This window comes from Somniosus microcephalus, chromosome 20 (assembly GCF_052327205.1).
Source record: "Somniosus microcephalus isolate GS21.2 chromosome 20, FLI_Smic_1.0, whole genome shotgun sequence".
NCBI classification, from domain to species: Eukaryota; Metazoa; Chordata; class Chondrichthyes; order Squaliformes; family Somniosidae; genus Somniosus; species Somniosus microcephalus.
This window is the reverse complement of record NC_141006.1, coordinates 22,779,140-22,803,576: the sequence shown is the minus strand read 5'-3', so window position 1 is coordinate 22,803,576 and position 24,437 is coordinate 22,779,140. Positions and strand designations below refer to the sequence as shown.

General features: G+C 44.2%; 1 protein-coding gene across 4 annotated transcripts in view; it reads right to left on the bottom strand.

Annotated features, from left to right (window-relative positions):
- inpp5b (inositol polyphosphate-5-phosphatase B) overlaps positions 1–24,437 on the bottom strand; it is a 131,184-nt gene that overhangs the window by 72,650 nt on the left and 34,097 nt on the right. Inside the window, exon 1 of one of the 4 annotated variants that reach the window (XM_085962399.1) lies at positions 16,545–16,643. The exons of the other annotated variants lie outside the window; for them this stretch is intronic. Within the exon in view, the coding sequence (XP_085818525.1) occupies positions 16,545–16,572 (28 nt within the window). The 5' untranslated portion in view covers positions 16,573–16,643. Of the gene's footprint in view, positions 1–16,544; positions 16,644–24,437 lie in introns of those variants that run through there. 4 annotated transcript variants of the gene reach the window in all.

Here is a 24,437-nt window from a genome sequence, read left to right as displayed (position 1 = left end):
TGGAAAGGTTTTGCGCTATGTCTTGAGTTGTTATCTTATGAGTGTCACAGATTGGTAGGATACAGATCTACTTTACCATCAGTACAGTGACTATATATACACTGTACTCTGGAATGAACGTCCCAACCCTTCTGGCCTAGCCACATTATTCCCCTCCTGCTAATGGGAGGTGCAAAGCAACCCAATTTCCCCCCCCCCCCCAAGCCTCATAAATTCACTGGGTGCTGCATCTCGAGCCGAGTGCCGAGATGTGCTGGCCCTGTCCCCCAAAACCGTTGGTGGGTCAGCCGAAACTCCTGGTCTGACCAAGATGCGAGCGTGGAAACTCCCTTGTTTGTAGTCCCAGCCCCTGCTCCCTTATGAAGACGGCCTCGTAAATAGCAGGCAGAGGCTCTAGCCCCACAAGAGCATACTGGAAACTTGCGCGCAAGACTGAGACGTCACACCTAGAGGCACTAGTGCCACCACGCGGTTTCCTCTGGCTGGAGAATCTAGAACAAAGGTGCAGTCTCAGGATAAGGGGTTGGCCATTTAAGACCAAGATGAGGAAGAATTTCTTCACTCAGAGGGTTGTGAATTTTTGGAATTCTTTACCTCAAAGGATGCTGAATCGTTGAGAATATTCAAGGCTGAGATAGTTACGATTTTTGGACTCAGGGGAATCAAGGGACATGGGGATCGGGCAGGAAAGTGAAATTGAGATCGAAGATCAGTCGTGATCTTACTGAATGGCGGAGCAGGCTCGAAGGGCCGTATGGCCAACTCCTGCTCCCAATTCTTATGTTCTTATATTACAGCGCTGCTGCCAGCAACATCGCTGTAGTGCGAATGGCTGAATTAGGTTAAAATCTCATGCTCCATTCAGAGATTTAACGGAAATATTGTTTTGATAGACTTCTAAACACACAATGCCTTGCTCTTGACCTTTATAATCACATTACCGAGCTAAAGCCTCCTCCCAGCTCTATAAATGTGCACTGCGCATCTTGGATTTTATTCTACAACCCAATAAGGGACTTGAAATTACTGCAGCAGTCACTCCTTTCAGGGTAGAGACAAGAATCAATTACCTCACCAAGGCTTCTTCGGCAGCACCTCCCAAGCCCGCGACCTCTACCACCTAGAAGGACAAGGGCAGCAGGCGCATGGGAACACCACCACCTCCAAGTTCCCCTCCAAGTCACACCCCATCCTGACTTGGAAATATATCACCGATCCTTCATCGTCGCTGGGTCAAAATCCTGGAACTCCCTCCCTAACAGCACCGTGGGAGTACCTTCACCACACGGACTGCAGCGGTTCAAGGAGGCAGCTCACCACCACCTTTTCAAGGGCAATTAGTGATGGGCAATAAATGCTGGCCTTGGCAGCGATGCCCATCTCCCATGAATGAATTAAAAGAGACCTCCTGCTGAGGAGTACTGAGGCACAATCTCTACATCTGGTATTTGGTACCAATCTTATATTTGTAAAAACAGAATACGGGATTGCTTTTACCGATCAGAAATTCATTCCTAGTTCACAAGTTCCTTTTTTTGTATTTTTTGTTGAATTACTCATCATGTTGCCTCTGTATTAACGGGAAAGGCTCCAGGCATTCAGAGTAATAACATTTTTCGGTCCTGTTAAAAAACTTTCCTGTATTTTCCCTCCACATTCACATAGCATAGAAACTGACACTTTAGCCTAGAAATTCAACCATGCAGCACCTGTTTTTCCAGTGCTAAACAGCTTCCTAAACCTCCAATATGGCGGGCAGGAAGCGCACGCTCATTGAAAGTTGGAAATACGCCACCCGCCATATTGCTGTAGGCAAAAAATGACGTCCAGGACCCAAGCCTGAAACAGGCATTCGGCCCTTTACATATTCAAATAAGGGGCCGAACGCCTGTTTGAGGCCCATTCTGAAATATTACACTGCCCTGAACGGAGTTAGGCCGGTTGCGTTCAGGAAAGCCAGGTCTATATGTGGCCTAACAAGCTGTCCTTAAAAGGGACCACTGCAGGCCACAACGAACAATGCTAAGTGTTTAAAATGTACTTACCCAAATGTGGAGCCGGCCACCGTTCCCTCACCCAGCAGGCCCATCCTCAAGCCCTCTTCTCTCGCAAGCTGCCTGGGGACACCCATCAAGTGTCCACAGCACGCAGGCTCGATGATAGTGAGCCCCGAGGCCCAATATTACGTGGGCCTCGCGCCTAGCCCTCGTTTTTGGCAGCATTGAACTTCTAGGCCATTATAGAGTCATAGAGTTTCACAGCACAGAAAGAGGCCCTTCGGCCCATCGTGTCTGTGCCGTCCATCAATCCCTGTCCAGTCTAATCCCATTTTCCAGCATTTGGTCCATAGCCTTGTATGCAATGGCATTTCAAGTGCTCATCCAAATGCTTCTTGAATGTTGTGAGGGTTCCTGCCTCTACCACCCTTTCAGGCAGTGAGTTCCAGATTCCAACCACCCTCTGGGTGAAAAGGTTCCTCCTCAAATCCCCTCTAAATCTCCTGCCCCTTACCCTGAAACTATGCCCCCTTGTTATTGACCCCCCTACCAAGGGGAAAAGTTCCTCTTTATCCACCCTATCGATGCCCCTCATCATTTTGTACACCTCAATCAGGTCCCCCCTCAGCCTTCTTTGCTCCAAGGAAAACAACCCCAGCCTGTTTAGCCTTTCCTCATAGCTGAGGCGCTCCATCCCAGGTAACATCCTGGTGAATCTTCTCCGCACCCTCTCCAAAGCAATCACATCCTTTCTATAGTGAGGCGACCAGAACTGCACACAGTACTCCAGCTGTGGCCTTACCAGCATTTTGTACAGCTCCATCATAACCTTCCTGCTCTTATATTCTATGCCTCGGCTAATGAAGGCAAGTATCCCATATGCCTTTTTAACCACCTTATCTACCTGTTCCGCTGCCTTCAGGGATCTATGTACATGTACACCAAGGTCCCTCTGACCCTCTGTACTTCCTAGGGTCCTACCACTCATTGTGTATTCCCTTGCCTTATTTGTCCGTCCAAAATGCATCACCTCGCACTTTTCAGGGTTAAATTCCATTTGCCACTTTTCCGCCCATCTGACCAACCCGTTTATATCGTCCTGTAGCCCGAGGCTTTCCTCCTCGCAATTTACCACCCCACCAATTTTCGTGTCATCTGCGAACTTACTGATCATACCTTTTACATTCTCATCCAAATCATTTATGTAGATCACAAACAGCAAGGGACCCAGCACCGATCCCTGAGGTACCCCACTGGACACAGGCTTCCAGTCACAAAAGCAACCTTCGACCATCACCCTCTGCCTCCTGCCACTCAGCCAGTTTAGGATCCAACGCGCCAAGGCACCCTGGATCCCATGGGCTCTTACCTTCTTGACCAGTCTCCTATGCGGGACTTTGTCAAAAGCTTTACTGAAGTCCATGTAAACCACATCCACAGCATTTCCCTCATCCACACACCTAGTCACCCCCTCGAAAAATTCAATCAGATTGGTCAGACATGATTTACCCTTGACAAAGCCATGCTGACTATCCCCGATTAATCCTTGCCTCTCCAAGTGGTGACTAATTTTGTCCCTCAGAATTTTTTCCAATAATTTCCCTACCATAGATGTTAGGCTCACTGGCCTGTAATTCCCTGGTTTATCCCTGCTACCCTTCTTGAATAATGGTACTACGTTAGCTGTTCTCCAGTCCTCTGGTACATCCCCTGTGGCCAGAGAGGTTCTGAAAATTAGTGTCAGAGCCCCTGCAATCTCCTCCTTTGCCTCACACAACAGCCTGGGATACATCTCGTCCGGGCCTGGGGATTTATCCACTTTTTGGCCTGCTAAAACCACTAGTACCTCCTCCCTCTCGATGCTAATATGTTCAAGTATGTCACAGTCCCCTTGCCCGATTTCTATGTCTACATCGTCTTTCTCCATAGTGAACACAGATGCAAAAAATTCATTTAAAACCCCGCCTACATCATCTGGCTCTACACACAGATTGCCACTTTGGTCCCTAATGGGCCCAACCCTTTCCCTGGTTATCCTCTTGCCCTTAATATACTTATAAAACATCTTACGATTTTCCTTTATTTTGCTCGCCAGTGTTATTTCATGGCCCCTCCTTGCCCTCCTAATTTCTCTTTTAAGTATGCCCCTGCACTTTTTATACTCCTCTAGGGCTTGCTCCGTCTTTAGTCTTTTGTAATTGCCAAAAGCCCCCCTTTTCTTCCTAATGCATTTTTATATATCCCTTGTCATCCAAGGTTCCCTTTGCTTGTTGGTCCCACCCTTGACCTTTACAGGAACATGTTGGCATTGTACTCTCTCTATTTCCCTTCTGAAAGTCTCCCACTGTTTTGATGTGGATTTTCCTATAAGCAGCTGCTCCCAGTCCACTTTGGCCAGATCCTGCCTTATCATATTAAAATCGGCCTTCCCCCAATTTAGAACCCTTATTTCCGGGCCGTCTTTGTCTTTTTCCATGACCACCTTAAATCTCACCGAATTATGGTCACTGTCGCCAAAATGCTCTCCTACTGACACTTCCACCACTTGCCCGGCTACATTCCCTAGAATTAGGTCCAGTACCGCCCCCTCTCTTGTAGAACTTTCTACATGTTGGCTCAAAAAGCTCTCTTGGATGCACTTTAAGAATTCTGCACCCTCTAAGCCTTTCACACTCTGACTATCCCAATTAATATTGGGGAAGTTGAAATCCCCCACTATTATTACCCTATTATTTTCACACTTCTCTGAGATTTGCCTACATATCTGTTCCTCTATCTCCCCCTGACTGTTTGGGGGCCTATAGTACACTCCCAGGAAAGTGCTTGCCCCCTTCTTGTTTTTAAGTTCTACCCATATGGCCTCATTAGAGGAACCCGCTAATACATCGTCCCTCCTTACAGCAGTAATTGACTCCTTAATTAATATTGCAACACCCCCTCCCCTTTTACACCCCCCTCTGTCTCGCCTGAAGATTCTATACCCCGGAATATTGAGCTGCCAGTCCTGACCCTCCCTCAACCATGTCTCCGTGATAGCAACAATATCGTACTCCCATGTGTTCAACAACAACTTCAGTTCATCCACCTTATTTGCAAGACTCCTTGCATTAAAATAAATGCCTTCCAGCCCTGCCATATTCCCCTTTGCCTTCACATATTTGCTCTGCCTTCCCAGCTGACTTGTTTTTTCCTCCGTATTTGGCTGTAAATCACCCCCTACTATAGCTCCACTCTGTATCCCATCCCCCTGCCAAGTTAGTTTAAACCCCCCCCAACAGTACTAGCAAACCTCCCCACAAGGATATTGGTTCCCCTCTGGTTCAGGTGTAAACCGTCCGACTTGTACAAGTCCCACCTTTCCCAGAAGCAGACCCAGTGATCCAGGAAACTAAAGCCCTCCCCCCTGCACCATCCCTTTAGCCACGCATTCATCTGTTCTATCTTCCTATTCCTATATACTCACTAGCACGTGGCACCGGGAGTAATCCAGAGATTACAACCTTTGAGGTCCTGCTCTTTAATCTTCCACCTAGCTCCCTAAATTCTTGCTGTAGGACCTCATCCCTCTTTTTACCTATGTCGTTGGTACCAATGTGGACCACGACCTCTGGCTGTTCACCCTCCCCCTCCAGAATGCGTTTTCTACAACATTTTCTACTACGCAAATGTAAGGGAGTTAAACTTCTGAAGGTTAGTAATTATAAAATCATAGAATGGTTACAGCACGGAAGGCGGCCATTCGGCCTGTCGAGCCTGTGCCGGCTCTTTGCAAGAGCACTTCAGCCAGTCCCACTCCCCCGCCCTTTCTCCTTAGCCCTGCAAATTCTTTTCCTTCAGGTACTTATCCAACTCCCTTTTGAAAGCAGTGATCGAGTCTGCCTCCACCACCTCTTCAGGCATTGCATTCCAGATCCAAACCACTCGCTGAGTAAAAAAGTTTTTCCTCATGTCGCCTTTGGTTCTTCTGCCAATCACCTTAAATCTGTCTCCTCTGGTTCGCGACCCTTCTGCCAATTGGAACAGTTTCTCTCTATCTACTCTGTCCAGAACCTTCATGATTTTGAATACCTCTATCAAATCTCCTCTCAATCTTCTCTGCTCTACCGAGAACAGCCCCAGCTTCTCCAGTCTATCCACGTAACTGAAGTCCCTCATCCCTGAAATCATTCTCGTAAATCTTTTCCGCACCCTCTCCAAGGCCTTTTATCCCTGATTATTGTTTCTAAAAGCTTCCCCACTACTGAGGTTAAATTGACTGGCCTGTAGTTGCTGGGTTTATCTTTGTACCCTTTTTTGAACAAAGGTGTAACATTTGCAATTCCCCAGTCCTCTGGCACCATCCCCGTATCTACCTCCGCGATTTCCTCCTTCACTTCCCTCAGCATCCTAGGATGCATCTCTGGTCCTGGTGACTTATCTACTTTAAGTACAGCCAGCCTTTCTAGTACCTTCACTTTATCAATTTTTATCCCATCCAGTATCTCCTCTACCTCCTCCTTCACTATGTCTATGGCAGCATTTTCTTCCTTGGTGAAGACAGATGCAAAGTACTCATTTAGCACCTCAGCCATGCCCTCTGCCTCCACGTGTAGGTCTCCTTTTTGGTCCCTAATCGGCCCCCACCCCTCCTCTTACTACCCGTTTACTATTTATATGCCTATAGAAGACTTTTGGATTACCTTTTATGTTACCTGCCATTCTATTCTCATACCCTCTCTTTGCCCCTCTTATTTTCCTTTTCACTTCTCATTAAAGAAAAAAGGAGCCTAGCACACAATCATGTAAAGCACTTCATGAAACCACAAAAGCAAAAAAATGTTGTTGAATGAAAAGGGAATGATTGCCTTTATGTGGTTCCTTGTGATTCTTGGAGATATCTCAACACACAGTTTCTTTTGAAATGCAGTGGCTGTTTCCAGGCAGATATGGCAGCCACATTGTATACAAGATCATTTCACCAACGGCTGCTAAACAAATTAACCAGTTAATCTCTCCTTGGTGATGTTGGCCGGCAGGCAGAGACCTCTTTGTTCCTCGGAATAATGCAATGGGACCTTTAACATCCATCTCAACAATTTATTGTCTCTTCCGAAGACAGACACCAGCAACAATACAGCACTCTTTGGATATTAAGTGAATCAAGGGATATGGGGATAGTGCAGGAAAGTGGAGTTGAGGTCGAAGATCAGCCATGATCTTACTGAATGGCAGAGCAGGCTCAAGGGGCCGAATGGCCAACTCCTGCTTCTATTTCTTATGTTCTTATTCCTCACACGTGTCCTGGTGTGGGGTTAAAACCTTCAACCTGTCTACTCTCAATCATCAGCAAAGTGATGGAAGGTGTCGTCGATAGTGCTATCAAGCGGCACTTACTCAACAATAACCCGCTAACTGACGCCCAGTTTGGGTTCCGCCAGGGCCACTCAGCTCCTGACCTCATTACAGCCTTGGTCAAAACATGGACAAAAGAGCTGAACTCAAGAGGTGAGGTGAGAGTGACTGCCCTTGACATCAAGGCAGCATTTGATCGAGTGTGGCATCAAGGAGCCCTAGCAAAACTGAAGTCAATGGGAATCAAGGGGAAAACTCTCCATTGGTTGGAATCATACCTAGCACAAAGGAAGTTGGCTGTGGTTGTTGGAGGTCATTCATCTCAATCACATGACATCACTGCAGGAGTTCCTCAGGGCAGTGTCCTAGGCCCAACCATCTTCAGCTGTTTCATCAATGACCTTCCCTCCATCATAAGGTCAGAAGTGGGGATGTTCGCTGATGATTGCACACTGTTCAGCACCATTCGAGACTCGTCAGATACTGACGCAGTCCGTGTCCATATGCAGCAAGACCTGGACAACATTCAGACTTGGGCTGACAAGTGGCAAGTAACATTCGCACCACACAAGTGCCAGGCAATGGCCATCTCCAACAAGCGAGACTCTAACCATCTCCCCTTGACATTCAATGGCATTACCATCGCTGAATCCCCCACTATCAACATCCTGGGGGTTACCATTGATCAGAAACTGAACTGGACCAGCCATATAAATACTGTGGCTACAAGAGCAGACCAGAGGCTGGGAATTCTGCAGCAAGTGTCTCACCTCCTGACTCCCCAAAGCCTTTCCACCATCTACAAGGCACAAGTCAGGAGTGTGATGGAATACTCTCCACTTGCCTGGATGAGTGCAGCTCCAACAACACTCAAGAAGCTCAACACCATCCAAGACAAAGCAGCTCGCTTGATTGGCACTCCATCCACCACCTTCAACATTCACTCCCTCCACCACCAGCACACTGTGGCTGCAGTGTGTACCATCTACAAGATGCACTGCAGCAACTCGCCAAAGCTCCTTCAACAGCACCTTCCAAACCCACGACCTCTACCACTTAGAAGGACAAGGGCAGCAGACGCATGGGAACATCACCACCTACAAGATCCCCATCCAAGCCACACACCATCCTGACTTGGACCTGTATCGCCGTTCCTTCACTGTCGCTGGGCCAAAATCCTGGAACTCCCTTCCTAACAGCATTGTGGGTGTACCTACACCATATGGACTGCAGCGGTTCAAGGTGGCAGCTCACCACCATCTTCTCAAGGGCAATTAGGGATGGGCACTAAATGCAGGCCTAGCCAGCCAGCGACGCCCACATCCCATCAATAAATAAAAATAAAAATTCAGTGCAGCCAACGAAGCCAAGCTGACAACTGTTATAAAACAATACATAAATTTGTACTTAACAGCACAAAACATTATATAAATTATTTTCCATCAGAAGCTAGTTTTGTACATCTATTACATTCCTCTGCAGTCTCGTTGCATGCCACACATAGTGGAGCATTCAGGTATCGGCTTTCAGATTACATGCACACTCTAGTCTTAGCACGGTCGGATTCACTTTGATGAGTACACATTTCGTGTCAGCATTTCCATGTGGCAGAGAGAAAGAGCTCTTCAAGTGAGCCTGAGCAATGAAAATATTGTCCGACTTTTCTGGAGATACTGATACACGGCAACAACTTCACTTCTTCCGTTCACATTTGAACACTTAATCCTCCCTCTGCTCTACAATTGCATCTGCTCCCTTAATAACATTAGCACCAGGAGTACTCGAGACGAATAGCATGGATGCATTTAAGGGGAAGCTAGATAAGCACGAGGGAGAAGGAATAGAAGGATATGCCAATAGGGTCAAATGAAGAGAGGTGGGAGGAGGCTTGTGTGGAGCATAAGGGCCAGCAGAGACTGAGAAATAGTCTCTTTGTAGGGACAACATACTAAAGAATGGTAGGAAGAACACTATCTAATAACTTAATACAGATGAACCTCAAAGCAGTTTGAGTGTACAAGAAAAAAAAGCAAGTAAAATGAAGAGGGCCACTAATAGTCAGCCTTCCTGCAAACTGATGGGAACGGAGTCACTGGGTCAGGCAAGACCTTTGAAGCCTCTATGACTCGTGCAGTACTCTTTAATTTGCATGCTTCTCAAAGCAACATCAAAACCAACAGCCAAAAATCAGATACCAATTACAGGAGGTACCACAACAAAGCAAATGCCAAACACAACAGGGTGTTCTCCCATCAGGATCCAGAGGTGTGCTCTACAGACATCACATTAACAAAAGATTGAACTGGGTATTCATCTCAGTGCTGTTTATGGGACTTTACTGGAACAAAATGGCTATTGCGTTGCCAATTGGCAATGTAATTCAACAGTAATTCATTGTATGTAGCACTTTGGTATGTTTTGAGGCAATAAAACACGACATAAATGCCAATCTTATAAATTTATTCTAAATACCACTGCAGAAGTGTTTGGTCTGCATGGAGGTCTTCCTTTGTGGTCATCACTACCACTGTAAACCTTTTTTTCTGTGGCATAGTATCTGCATTTGTTCAACTCTCTCCGCACAGTTGGAGAGCACAAACCAATCTATTTTGGACACCTATACAATGGGAAAGAAAAAGCCATTTTTAAATTCTGCTGTTCACAGCTGCGACGGCCATTTCTATTTGAATAGAAGTGGATACCAAAATACAAACCTGCAGCTGATTCAAGGGGAATTACAAGATCTTGTCTCTATCTATACATTGCCAAATAACCCACAAGATTAAAAAAGCCTCTGTTGGCAAAAAATTGCTGTTGTATTTCACGCATTTGGTGGTATATGGACCGCCTATTTCCACCTCATATCATCGCACGTCTCCGCCCTTGCCTCAGCTCATCCGTTGCTGAAACCCTCATCCATGCCTGTTACCTCTAGACTCGAGGTCATCCAAAACTCGGCTGCCCGTGTCCTAACTCGCACCAAGTCCTGTTCACCCATCACCCCCTGTGCTCACTGACCTACATTGGCTCCCCGTTAAGCAACGCCTCAATTTCAAAATTCTCATCTTTGTTTTCAAATCCCTCTATAGCCTCTCCCCTCCCTATCTCTAATCTCCTTCAGCCCCAAAACCCCACACCCCCCCGGCGATATCTGCGCTCCTCTAATTCTGCCCTCGAGCACCCCGGATTATAATCGCTCAACCATTGGTGGCCGTGCCTTCTGTTGCCTGGGCCCTAAGCTCTGGAATTCCCTGCCTAAACCTCTCTGCCTCGCTACCTCTCTTTCCTCCTTTTTAGATGCTCCTTAAAACCTACCTCTTTGACCAGGCTTTTGGCCACCTGCCCTAATTTCTCCTTATGTGGCTCGGTGTCAAATTTTTTCGTCTTTTAATACTCCTGTGAAGCGCCTTGGGACGTTTTACTACGTTAAAGGCGCTTTATAAATGCAAGTTGTTGTTGCTGTTGGCAATTATAAGCAGACAGAGGTCTCAAGACTGACCCTATTGATGGCTGGGTACACAGAAATACATAGACTGAGTCATTTTGAGGGGCTCGGTCCAGGCACAAAGACACGCTAGCAGCGAGTGCGGATCAGAAAAATTTAAAAAAAATTTGACTACCATGTTGTAGGGTAATTTCAGCTATCTTGCTTGCTGTTCGATTCCATGTCAGGAGCAGAGCCTCACAAAATTACCCCAAAGGATCAATGGACTAATGCATGCTCCAACTGCCCCTGGTTCAGCAAGTCGTAATGAACTCTGAACTTAAGGACAGAGTTCCAGGAAGCAACCTATCTGGGAGAGAGGTCCACATGCAGGAGAAGCAGTGTGTGCTGCTCATTTCCCTCACTAATATTTTGGATGGCACAGAAGACTGAAGTTCCCTTTGTAGATGATGTGTCGTTAGCAGATTTGCCCAAAGATGTATTGTGCTTCCGTCATTTACTTGAGTAATAGGCTAATCAGTGGGATTTTGTGGTGGGTGCCCCAAGTGCAGTTTTATGGCTCTACACAGCATCTCTTAAGATACAGGCACAAAAGGACGTTTTTCCCAATTGTTGCTTCAGCGATACCGAAGCAGGTTTCGAAACAGCTTCTACCCCAAGGCCATAAGACTCATGAACGAATAATTTATTATTTATTACTGTTGTTTTATTTATTAATACTGTATTTCTATTAGTATTTTTATCATTGTTATGGTGTATTTATTCCAATGTTGGGAGGACTCGTAAAAATCAACATTTCATTGTGCAGTACACATGTCTGCTGCATATATGACAAATAAAATTGAATTGAATTGAATTGATTGTATTTGTATCTGGGGAGGTCTGGTAAATGCTACCTTTAGCTTTGGACACAGCTCTTTGGTTTAGAAGAGGTGAAGGGCATTCTAATCTTTCTCATCTATCTTCAATGACGTCAAAGTCCCAAAGCAAGTCATGTGTCAAAACATAGTTCCTTTGTGTTTCGAAGGCATGCACCAGAAGGGCTTTCTTTGGGTCTTCATTGAGATGCGAGACCAAGCTGTGAGCTGGATCGGTGGGAAAAAAAGAGAAAACGTTTGCAGGGAGAAAGGATTCCGGCCTACAGTGAAGGGTCGTTCAGTTCCAATAGGTAAATATTTTTCTCAAAGCCCCTCACCTGAGAATTTAGGTTAAATAAGTGGAGACAAGTATGCCTGGTCTGCAGCATCTGACTTGTAATTTTAGAACATAAAAATTGCTTGCACATTATACTGAATAGGTTCTCCAAGAGAAAAGTCAAATGACTTAACCTTTTGGTTTTTTCAGCCAACAGCTGCTGGAAGGTGCAATCTGAAGGTTGTATCTGAATGTATGATCATATCTGCAGGTTCGGTGCCTACCTTAATGGGGTTGCAAAGAAGCAAGTGGTGTGTATATCCCTATATGGAGAATACGTACAGTGCGTACAAGGTAACAAATTGCACTTATGTGTATCTCTCAGTATGTTGGTTTGAAGACTCAAATATAATGATCATTTACCATGCATGCTAGCCACCCAGATGGCCAATGCAATAACACAATTTAGGTGCACCTATCACAGCACATATGAAGGCTGACAAATTCAATGTGGAGATTTTAACGGCCTCCTAAGCCTGCAATATGGCGGACAGAAAGCGCATGCCCATTACGAGCTGGAAGTGCGTCGCCCGCCATATTGGTAGCCAATTTTTTTTTTTAAATCAGCGTGCAGTGCCCACACCGAAAACAGGAGTTAAGCTCCTTATTTGCATATGCAAAGGGACCAACACCTGCTTCAGGGGTGGGCACTGCAAGATTAGTTTGCCGAGTCAGCCACCCCACCAATCGCCGGTGCTACCTCCCGAACTGGTCGCCTCCACTTACCGATCGCCCTCAGTATAAAGCGGTAACCAAGCTGGGAGCTGGATCGGTGGGAAACGGATTGTAAAAGCTTCTATAGGTATGTGAAAAGGAAAAGACTGGCGAAGGAAAATGTAGGTCCTTTACAGTCAGAGACAGGAGAATTTATAATGGGGAATGAGGAAATGGCAGAGAAATTAAATAAATACTTTATTTCTGTCTTCACAGAGGAAGACACAATAAACCTCCCAGAAATACGAGAAAACCAAGGGTGTGATGAGAATGAGGAACTTAAGAAATTATTATTAGTAGAAAACAGTACTAGCAAAATTAATGGGACTAAAAGTCGACAAATCCCAAGGACCAGATGACCTACATCCTAGGGTTTTGAAAGAGGTGACCATTGGGATAGTGGATACATTGGTTGTCATCTTCCAAAATTCTATAGATTCTGGAACGGTTCCTGCAGATTGGAGGATAGCAAATGTAACCCCACTATTTAAGAAAGGAGGGAGAGAGAAAACAGGGAACTACAGACCTGTTAGTCTCACATCAGTAGTTGGGAAAATGCTGGAATCTATTATAAAGGATGCAATAACTGGGCACTTAGAAACTAATAGTAAGATTGGGCAGAGTCAACATGGATTTATGAACGGGAAATCCTGTTTGACAAACCTATTGGAGTTCTTTGAGGATGTAACTAGTGGAGTAGACAAAGGGGAACCGGTAGATGTGGTGTATCTGGATTTTCAGAAGGCCTTCGATAAGGTCCCACACAAGAGGTTGGTGAACAAAATTAGGGCACATGGAATTGGGGGTAATATACTAACATGGATTGAGAATTGGTTAACAGACAGAAAACAAAGAGTAGGGATAAACAGGTCTTTTTCAGGATGGCAGGCTGTGACTAGTGGGGTACCACAAGGATTGGTGCTTGGGACCCAGCTATTCACAATCTATATAAATGATTTGGACGAGGGGACTAAATGTAACATTTCCAAATTTGCTGATGATACAAAGCTAGGTGGCAGTGTCAGTTGTGAAGAGGATGTGATGAGGCTTCAAGGGGATCTCAACAGGCTCAGTGAGTGGGTGAGAACATGGCAGATGGAATATAATGTGGATAAATGTGAAGTTATCCACTTTGATAGAAAAAACAGAAAGGCAGAGTATTTCCTAAATGGTGAAAGATTGGGGAATGCAGATGCTCAAAGGGACCTGGGTGTCCTTGTACATGAGTCACTGAAAGTGAATGTGCAGGTACAGCAAGCCATTAGGAAGGCAAATGGTATGCTGGCCTTCATTACAAGAGGATTTGAGTACAGGAGTAAAGAAGTCTTACTCCAATTATATAGGGCCTTGGTGAGACTACACCTGGAGTACTGTGTACAATTTTCGGCTCCTTACCCAAGGAAGGATATACTTGCCATAGAGGGAGTGCAACGAAGGTTCATGAGATTGATTCCTGGGATGGCGGGACTGTCGTATGAGAAGAGATTGAGTAAACTAGGCCTGTATTCTCTTGAATTCAGAAGAATGAGAGGGGATCTCATTGAAGCATACAAAATTATTACAGGGTTTGATAGGGTGGATGCTGGGAGAATGTTTCCCTTGGCTGGGGAGTCTAGAATCAGGGGCCACAGCCTCAGGATAAAGGGTAAGCCATTCAGGACTGAGAGGAGAAGAAATTTCTTCACACAGAGGGTGGTGAATCTTTGGAATTCTCTGCCCCAGAGGGCTGTGGAGGCTCAGTCATTGGGTATATTCAAAACAGAAGTCGATAGATTTCTGACTAGTAAGGGCATCAAGGGATATGGCGATAAGGCCGGTGAAAGGAGTGGAGGCAGAAGATCAGCCATGGTCTCATTGAATGGCGGAGCAGGCTTGAAGGGCCGAATGGCCGACTGCTCCTATTTCTTATATTCTCCCTTCCTCACTTACCTGAGGGCCGCTGCGCCAGGGCTGCTCTCCGCAGCTTCTTGGAAATGAGGGCCGAGGCCCAATATCGGGGGTGCCTCGGGCCTCACCATTCAGGCGCAGACACCGATCCCTGCCTCCCCCAAACGGGCACACCCCAATTTCTAGGCTGAAGACTTGGTTTGGCTTAAATGCTCGTGATTTTTGTACTTCTGCGCTGATCTTACTTTGGACCACTAGCCTGATACTGTCCTTAAGCACGTGCATAGCTGCCATCAACAAAACAATTGATAGGAACAAAACAATTTTGTTTAAATTTCTATTACCTACATCAAAATGAAAACAAGCATCAATTAAGACTCCTCTTTTTTTTTTTAAAATGAAAAGCCGCTTTAAAATCCAAAAATGTGTGGGTTAGGTTGATTTGGCTATGATAAATTGACCCTTAGTGTTAGGGGGATTAAATACGTGGGGTTACGGGGATAGGGTGGGATATGTGTTGGTGTAGGGGTTACGGGGATCAGGTGGGATATGTGTCGGTGCAGGCTCGATGGGCCGAAATGGCCTCTATCTGCATTGTGGGGTTTCTGTGATTCTGTGAACACAGCACCTGCTGCATGAAAAAACTGAAAAACACACCGCTATGAGGGAGCGGTCTATTAATCTCCTATGTTTCAATTTATAGTTACTGGACTTTGAACATCGAAGAGCAGAAAAATTTTGTGCGGTATTGCAAATATTTCTAAATAGTTTTATTATGTAGCACCGAATTTTCAATTTCTCTACTGCTAGCCTTGAGTTTGCAATGGGGGCAAGGGTGCTGGAAAAATGTCAACATTATCTCCCCTCAACTATTGTCAGCCAAAGTATTTAATGTATATCACAGCTACATCACAGAGATTTTGGAAACGGTAAACTAAACTGGCTGTCAGGGGCAGAGCAAATGTTTGCCAGTCAAAAGCCCACGTTTTCTTTCAGCCAGAAGGTAACAGACAGCAAGAATAATTTTTAAGCAATCGTACCAGTTCTTTTTATGGATATAATAGAACAGTGCGAATGTTTAAACTCCAACACAGCTGCTTTCCATTCATCTCACAGCTATAAAAAAATCCCACACTGAACAAACATTACCTCAACAACCAGACGATCCACCAGCTCCATTGACATAATAGTGCTCCCCACCAGGGAGGGGCATCCAAGGGAATAAAATAGATCAGTGTAAAGAGCGCTGAACAGATTCTGATTTAAACAACAAATGCAAACACCTTAGCATTAAAGCTAATAGACAGCCAAATACAATTGCACTTGGGTAACTGCATTTGTGAAAATGTTGCCACAAATGGCACCGACAGGCAGCAGGTTCTGTTGAAAATAAGCTCGTGTTTATTTTAGTTTGTTGAGACCTCCACAATTTAAGAGTACGTTTCTCTTTCCTCAGAGATTGATTTGGAAAAGTTTCATTTGATCTCCTTGCTAAAGTATCTTCTATGAAATTTCAAATCACAAAGAATTTAAGCCACAATTCACATCCAGTCTCTATGGGAGAGAAATTGATCCTTGCTGTGCCCATTTTCTGGAGTGCGGTAAATGGTGGCATAAAGGACTGATTTCAGGGCGCGACATCCTGACCTGTGCTTGCGTTTATCGTATTGGTAAAGGCTGCTCTTTGGGCGTCCCTAGCGACCACCTGAAACAGGTGAGCCTCGCGCCTCCGACTTCTACCGCTGTTCCCAGCGACCCATCAATTCTGCGCCCGAAAACAGCCCAAAAACAAATTTTTAGCCCCACAAACTTTCTACTCGGTCACAGAGACACCGCTCACAAACAGCAGTTGCCTGCCTCTAAACTAAAATCGCATATTATGTGCTTAACTACTCGGGACCACCCGATAGCTGGAAACCTCAGGAAGTACAAACCACGATACCAGCACTGAATGTAAAAAGGGGAAGCGTTTCTACCTGAATATGGTGCTTCTTCTGTGGACATTTCACAGTTCAGTGCTGCATTCTACCATCAGCTTCTTAAGTTCCTGGTTATATAGAGCCTCGGTGACATCACTGCACTCTAAGGCTCGACTAATCAATCACTGAGCTCCTCAAGCACTTAAGCCCCAAGTGCACGGTACATACCAAAACACACACAAATGCATTTAATAAACTAAATGCAGCATGTTATTGGAAAACCTGATCATTTTTCAATTCTGCCATATTTGTTAACACATTCAGAAGGAAAAATCAAAACCTTTATCAAAAGGTGATTCAGCACTCCTTTTCAGGCAGTGGGAGTGCAGATTTTATGTTTACAAATGCATGATGCATAATATTCAACACCCACAACTGCACCAGCAGTGCCTGTGTGTGGTAGAAGAGGAGGATAACCACATGTCCCCATTTTCCAGGGACAGTCCCCGGATGAGGTACTGTGTCCCCGGGCAAACAATGTCCCCCGAAGAGTCCCCGGTTCACAAAACCCGTCCCCGAAGTGTGCCCATAGGTAGCGAGTGTACCCCCTGAGCTGTCAGTTTGCGACTCCAAGGCTAAATTAAACAACAACTTGTACAATGGCCAGAGTGATTCACTACGCATGTGCCGGTTGTTGTTTGAGTTTCCGGCTGGGCTCGTGCTGCTGGATTGTTGGCGCCGGATGTGCCTGGGAGCATGGCAACCGGAGTGGGTGAAGGAGCGGCCAGGTCACAGCCACTGGGGGAAGGGGCGGGCTAATCCTAGACACTGTGGGGGGGGTGTGTGTCAGGTGACCTCAGTCACCAGGTGGGGGTGGATCAGATGTGATCTCAGTCACCCTTTCAGTTTCTCCCTCCCTATCTACTCTATCAAAAGCCTTCATAATTTTGAACATCTCTATTAAAATCTCCCCTTAACCTTCTCTGCTCTAAAGGAGAACAATACCGCCGTCCCTAGTCTCTCTAAGTAACTGAAGCCCCAAATCCCTGGTACCATTCTGGTAAATATCTGCACCCTCGCCAAGGTCTTGGCATTCGTCCTAAAGTGGGGTGCCCAGAATTGGACACGAAGCTGAGGCCTACCCAGTCATTTCTAAAGGTTTAGCACAACTTGCTTGCTTTTGTACACTATGCCTCTATTCATAAAGCTAAGGAACCTGTATGCTTTTTTTTTTTAAAAACAGCCTTATCACCTTGTCCTGCCACCTTCAAAGATTTGTGTAGGGAAAAAAAAAGACTTGCATTTATATAGCGCCTTTCACGACCACCGGACGTCTCAAAGCACTTTACAGCCAATGAAGTACTTTTGGAGTGTAGTCACTGTTGCAATGTGGGAAAGGAGTCAAACTCATGCCTGATAAAAAAAAAACAAAGTAAAAAAGGCACTTTTATAGAATAGGACTGGTAGACAGCGTGCTCTGGGAAATGGGGCCCATATTATTGTGCGTAGAGGCCTGAGGCTTACTCCACACCTGATGGGCTCAATGCCAACAGCCCGGGCAGCAACACTCGATACGGTGATATTTGGCCCCCACAATCACATACATTAAAAAAATGTTGGCACTGTATGGGCAGCTAACAGCCCATCGCTGGTTGCTCAAGCCTGACATTCTGACTCCCAACTCATGTGATTCTCCCAGCAAGTCATGCACTACATTCTGGGAGCTCCATAGAAAGATTTAAACAAACAGACCTTGCATTATTGAGCGAGGTCAGTACATTTCAGTGCAGACTCCTGATGAGTTGGGATTGCATTATTTGCCACTTAGTTGTGACCCAGTCTCCCTCCATCAGCGACTTGAAAAATGTAGGGGTCTGTGATCCTGCCGTTGGGACTAAAGGAAGCTAGTTTTAGCAATGAAAGTCAGGGAGCCAAGTGCATCAACCAAAACCAGCTTATCCATTCAATGTACAAGCAGGAAAGCATTGCACTGACATAGCTATTTGAAACTTGGTGAAGTACTTCACACAAAAGTAAAGGCGCCTAAAGTTTTCCATTCAAATTGCCTCACAGCGCCAGGGACCCGGGTTCGAATCTGGCCTCGGGTGACTGTGCAAACTCCACACAGACAGTCACCCCGTGTTTGCGTGGGTTTTCTCTGGGTGCTCCGGTTTCCTCCCACAGTCCAAAGGTGTGCGGGTTAGGTTGATTGGCTATGATAAATTGACCCTTAGCGTTAGGGGGATTACATACGTGGGGTTACGGGGATAGGGTGGGATATGTGTTGGTGTAGGGGTTACGGGGATCGGGTGGGATATGTGTCTGTGCAGGCTCGATGGGCCGAAATGGCCTCTATCTGCACTGTGGGGTTTCTGTGATTCTGTGTGATTCTGTGAAATGCTGGTACCAATTTAGTTGCCACAATAGACAAAAGATCCCAAACTCCGCAAATCACTGGATTAATCTGTGTCAACAGCTAGTTCTTTTCTGGAGGCTAGAGCCAATCATAGTATTGAGCCAGTACTAATGGGGTCATCGACGATTGATCCTACTTATCCTGCCACAATACTAGTTGTCTGTAGACTCCAGAAAAGAACTGCCTGACTATGGCATCTCCTGTTGCATCCCTTCATTGCCCAACTGACTGATGGCTCCTGCCCAATCTGGTGCTGTATCTCCCTTTAACTGGTAAATCAATTCTCAAATGCTTGATGTCAGAGCCAGGCAGTTTTTTTTTATTCCTACTTGCCTGACCGTTAGGGTTGCCACCTGTTCAATTTTGGTTTGAATCTTCTGACTTTTTTGAGTGCTGTATCCAGAAATTTCTAAAATGAAAACAGGACAGCAATTTTTCAATTTGCTTCTGTGTTCTGTGAGTTTAAGGTTAGTAGGGTTTTAATTAATTTTCATTACCAGTAAAGTGAAAATCAGAATTCAAGCCTCCTTTTATCCCCACTATTTGATTTTGGACATGGCAAAAGTGGCCAGTACTTACCGCCAGTATTGACCCAATGCAAAAGCGGGCACTCGTATGGGTAACCACTGATGACAACATGGGGCAACTTCCAACAATGACCCTTAATCGTTACTCATTGGGATCAAAGCCAACCTAACAGATCATCATGTACAGTGCGATCACTGTACCTCCAATACCTGACACTATTTTTCTTGTGTCCAAGCTACATTTACTTTAGTATCTTTTCTCTCTTCATTGGTTGCTTTTATTTATTTTTTTTTAAAGATTTTATCCATACTACTTAATACAGGTATAGATCACTATTTATTTCTACATTATAAACCTTTACAATTCAGGGTATGCAGCTGTTGTGGTGCTAACTTTTTTGCAGATTTCTGTACTCATGAAAAATTGTTTGTAGATGATTATAGGATACAGCAATATTAGTACAATGCAAGCCCATAGGAAATCTAGGGCTAGTCGGGATATATTTGTAGGAAGCGTAATCACCCTGGGAAAATTAAAAGAATGATGCTTTGTATGCTGGGACATCTTAGGCACAGACAAAGGACTCATACATACATCCTCGTATCTCTGAGGGTTTCCAATTAAGAATCTGGTGCTAGCAAAACTGAGCTGTAGACTCAGGATGTGATACGGTCCTTACGCAGAGAAGGCCTTTAGGAAAAATCTTCAGCATTCTTAATATCAGAAAAAGATGTCTTGCTTATTGTGATTGAAACACAGAGCAGAGGAAAAGAATGCAACATCTAATTGAAGTCCTGTCCTTCATCAAACTAATTATAATTTGGCAATTATACTTTCTAATAATGCCAACCCAGTTGAATGACACCTTGAAAAGGGATCCATGTGACTAAATTTATCATCTTCATTAGTCACAAATGGTCATGTGCCTAGTGGGATTTTCTTGGTGATAAACTAAGGCAAGTAGGGTACCCAACTCAGAAGGTTCTGCGAAGGTTTTCATAAAAGATAGAAGATTAAACGCTCTAAAGAGCTTTGAATCTTGAAAAGCCAAGAAGATGTTAAGAGTGGATGTTGAAAAGTAAAACTACAAAAAACTTAGCACTACTCTTAGTTAATAGCGAAGATTATGAGCACAGCTATTAAGGTAATAGTATAACAACACAGCAAGGTTAGTTAAACTAGGACAAGAATAAGACCACCGAAGAAAGAAGAAATCAACCACAGATGAGGGACTCGCTGCAATTGGAATTGCAGATACAAAGTTTTTAAACAGATTATATGGGATTTAAGTGTTCATCTATTCAACAAGTCATTTACAAGTTGTCTGTGCATCACCGGGATCTCAAAAGGCCAATAATGGAATCAGGCAAATTAGCGTTTACGTGCAGTAGCCTCGAACGTGGGGGAGATCTGGAAACACTTGTAAAAATGTTTGGCTCAAGTTGATGCAGTTTGTCTAGTTCGTCCAGATAAACCACATCCAGTATAAGTAGAGTGCAGATTCAAGAGCATTCCTTCAAGTACACAGTTTCTAGTCAATACAGTAGCACTTAGAGAACATTAACGACCTTAATCCTGATCAATCATTCATTTGAACATGTCAGTTCAACAATTCATTATCACATGCAAACTACTAGAAGCTTAGACAGCTTGTGTGTTATTCTTAAACTGCCTTGTTAATGATACTGCAGAAAAACTACTTACAGATGTTACATATGCACCCTGTACAAAGGTAAACAATTGCTCAAAAATAAACACAATTTAAGAGGAAAAAGAATGAAAAAGTAAAATGTTTTCTAAAGGGACAAACAAGCTACAGAGGGTGCCTTGATTTCCAAACCAAAACATTCCAAGCCATGTGTTAAATACAGTGCCTGGTCAAGGTACTGATCTCAGTTGAGGTGGCAATAAGAACCCTACCATCAGCTCAGAGTCACTGAAGTAGGGAAGAGAAAAAAAAAGAAAACTGGCAAGATTCCCACTCCCAACCATTACTCAGTGAACACTGCTGGAAATTGTGCATGCATGATGTCACATGCAGACAGAATCAGGCTCAGTTACAAACATGGATGTTTAAGGTACAATCTATAATGGTTTGCTTCAAAGAAATCTCTGCATATACAATGGAAATCAGGCCCTGAGAATTAAAGAGTGATTGGGGCTCCAGTGAATCTATCTTGTTGACTAGGGGTCTGTTCAAAAAACTGTCGTCAATTTGGAGTCCCAAAAAACAACGGTCCCAGAACGACTGTAAATATTAGTGCAGGTAAAGGAGGCCATTTGGCCGCTCGAGCTCATCCTTCCACAGAAACTCAGTCCCCCATCACAGCATCTAACCACCTCTTGAATGGTTCAAGAAAGATCATGAAATTAAGCATAGATAAGGAATTTCAATCCAATGATTATGGTGTTGCTGGTATTTTTTATAAGCAATACTATCTACAGATTATGGGACTACAATTGTAAGTAAAACTCAGAACGACAAAGCTACATACAAATAACAGTCCAAGACAAAATAACAGACAAAGGTAAACCAGGGAGAGTTATGAAAAGATTCTTTAAACTAGCTTTCATTATCTTGTATTTTTTAGCTGCATTCTATTGTACTACCATCATCAAACTTTATAGTTCTGTCCTATAATAGGATTAATGTGTAGCTTTACCCACTTTAATTTTATTTATTTGATTCTCTGCCACTTATCTTGTTTTCTATTATGTTTTGTCAAACCGGTCTTTTACCTTGCTTCCTTTTCTAACTCTTCCATTTGTTGTGCGTTATCCCTATCTCAAGTGAGTGTTTGTCAATTTAACACAGCCTTAACTTCCACTGCCAGTCTGGAATTTTGGCCATTCCCAGAATCAATATTTAACACTGATTTGGGGTGCATTCAATAGCACAGTAAGCTACCTCTGAATTGGTCCAAATCTGAAACTAAACTCTGAAAGGTCATTCCTTCACAGTGTCACAAAGATCATGAAGTTTGTGATTGAGGAAAAAAAATAAGATCATATCTGTGAAGACATTAGGTTTACCTTGCCATTATAAATAATATAGTATATATTGGGTAACCAACGGTTGGGGCCAGATCAAGTGGCTGCAGCCACACCTGTATGAAATGGCAGAGACTATCTGTGAATGAAGTAAAGCTACGCTTGTAATCGGCTCCACACAGATGACGCCCTTCCACCACTGGTCTGGATCAGTCCTCCCTTGTTTATTGGGAACAATCGGCTGCACATGGTCCAGAGCCATCGGTTTTCAGTATCAAATCATTGGGGTAGATTTTGACTTTGTGCGATAGTGTAAAACAGGTGATACCCAGTCGACAGCCGTTTTTACATCTCTGCCTCCAATGGAAATAAAAACCGGGAGAGATGTACAACGGGCTGCCGACTCGCTATCACCCGTGTTGCACTATTGCACAAAGTCAAGATCTACCCTATTGTGTATTACATTTAGGTGTATAAAAAAACTATTTTTCATTATTCATGGAGGCTTTGGAGAGGGTACAGAAGAGATTTACTAGAATGGTTCCAGGGATGAGGGATTACAGTTACGTGGATAGACTGGAGAAGCTGGGGTTGTTCTCCTTGGAGTAGAGAAGGCTAAAGAGGAGATTTGATAGAGGTGTTAAAATCATGACAGGTTTAGATAGAGTAAATAAAGAGAAACTGTTTCCAATGGCTGAAGGCTCGACTACGAGAGGGCACAGATTTAAGGTGGTTGGCAAAAGAACCAGAGTCGACATCAGGAAAAACTTTTTTACACAATGAGTGGTTGAGATTTGGAATGCACTGCTCGATAGGGGGTGGATACAGAGTCAATAGTAGCCTTCAAAAGGGAATTGGATAAATACTTGGAGAAAAAAATTGCAGGAATATAAAGAGCAGGGGAGTGGGACTAACTGGATTGCTCTTCGAAAGAGCCGGCGCAGACTCGATGGGCTGAATGGCCTCCTTTTGCGCTGTACTATTCTATGTTTCTATAAAACAGATATTTCTTTCGATTCATTTAGTTTTTGATGTAACAGGCAAATATAGCCACAATTTGGTAAAAGATGGATTAGTAGTTAGGAGCTCTGAAATGGAAACAGCCTAGCATAAAAGTAAAGAGTTAACTACTACAAAACTACACAGGAGAGATTGCAAACTAGAACAGCAATACGAAACACATCAAAATTTAAAATTAGACACATCACGAACATCAGGATTTGCAATTGGAGAACAGCTTTACACTTGCAAGAAAAATTCTATTAGCACATTAATCTGTGGCTCAGCTCTTTGCTTCACCTTTACCTGAGTGGATAGCTGAAGGGCATCTTCAACTTTCATTTGAGAATAGGTGGCTTGAATGAGGATTATATGATGCTGTGAAGTGACAATGGCTGTGTGTGATATCATAATGGTCTCCATCACATTGCCAGGGAGACAACAGGAACCATCCAGTGTTGCACGTACAAATTTAAAGATCCTTGCAATGTAATCTCTCTCTTTATTTTAATCAGTGAATAGTTTGGATTTGGCAATACAATAACATGCTGTTCTAATTTCCAGTCCAATAAAGCTGCAGAGGTGGTTAGAATGTGGAATTCTTAGCCACAAACCATTGTTCAAGTACAGTCCTCTTATAAAAAGGGAATTAAATAGTTAGTTAAAAAAAGGAATGGGTGGCGTGTAGTAGAGCGGGATTAAGCGAGACGGCTCATGCAGACAAACACCAGCTTAGATTTAATCAGCCGAGTTGCCCGACTTGGTGCAGTAGCGTTCCATGACTCTAACCCTTCCAGACTCAAGACATCCTCCTTGATCCACACACGCGTCGCCTCCCTCCATGAACTGCCAAAACTAGCTGACGTGAGCTGCCATTCAGCAAGTATGGCCTGCCCAACTACAGATGTCCATAATTGGACAGAGTATGTATAAAGCTCCTCATGTCGCATTTAACATGAAAATATGCAAATACTGTACCAATACAAGACTGGACAGCAAAATCTCACTTACATCAC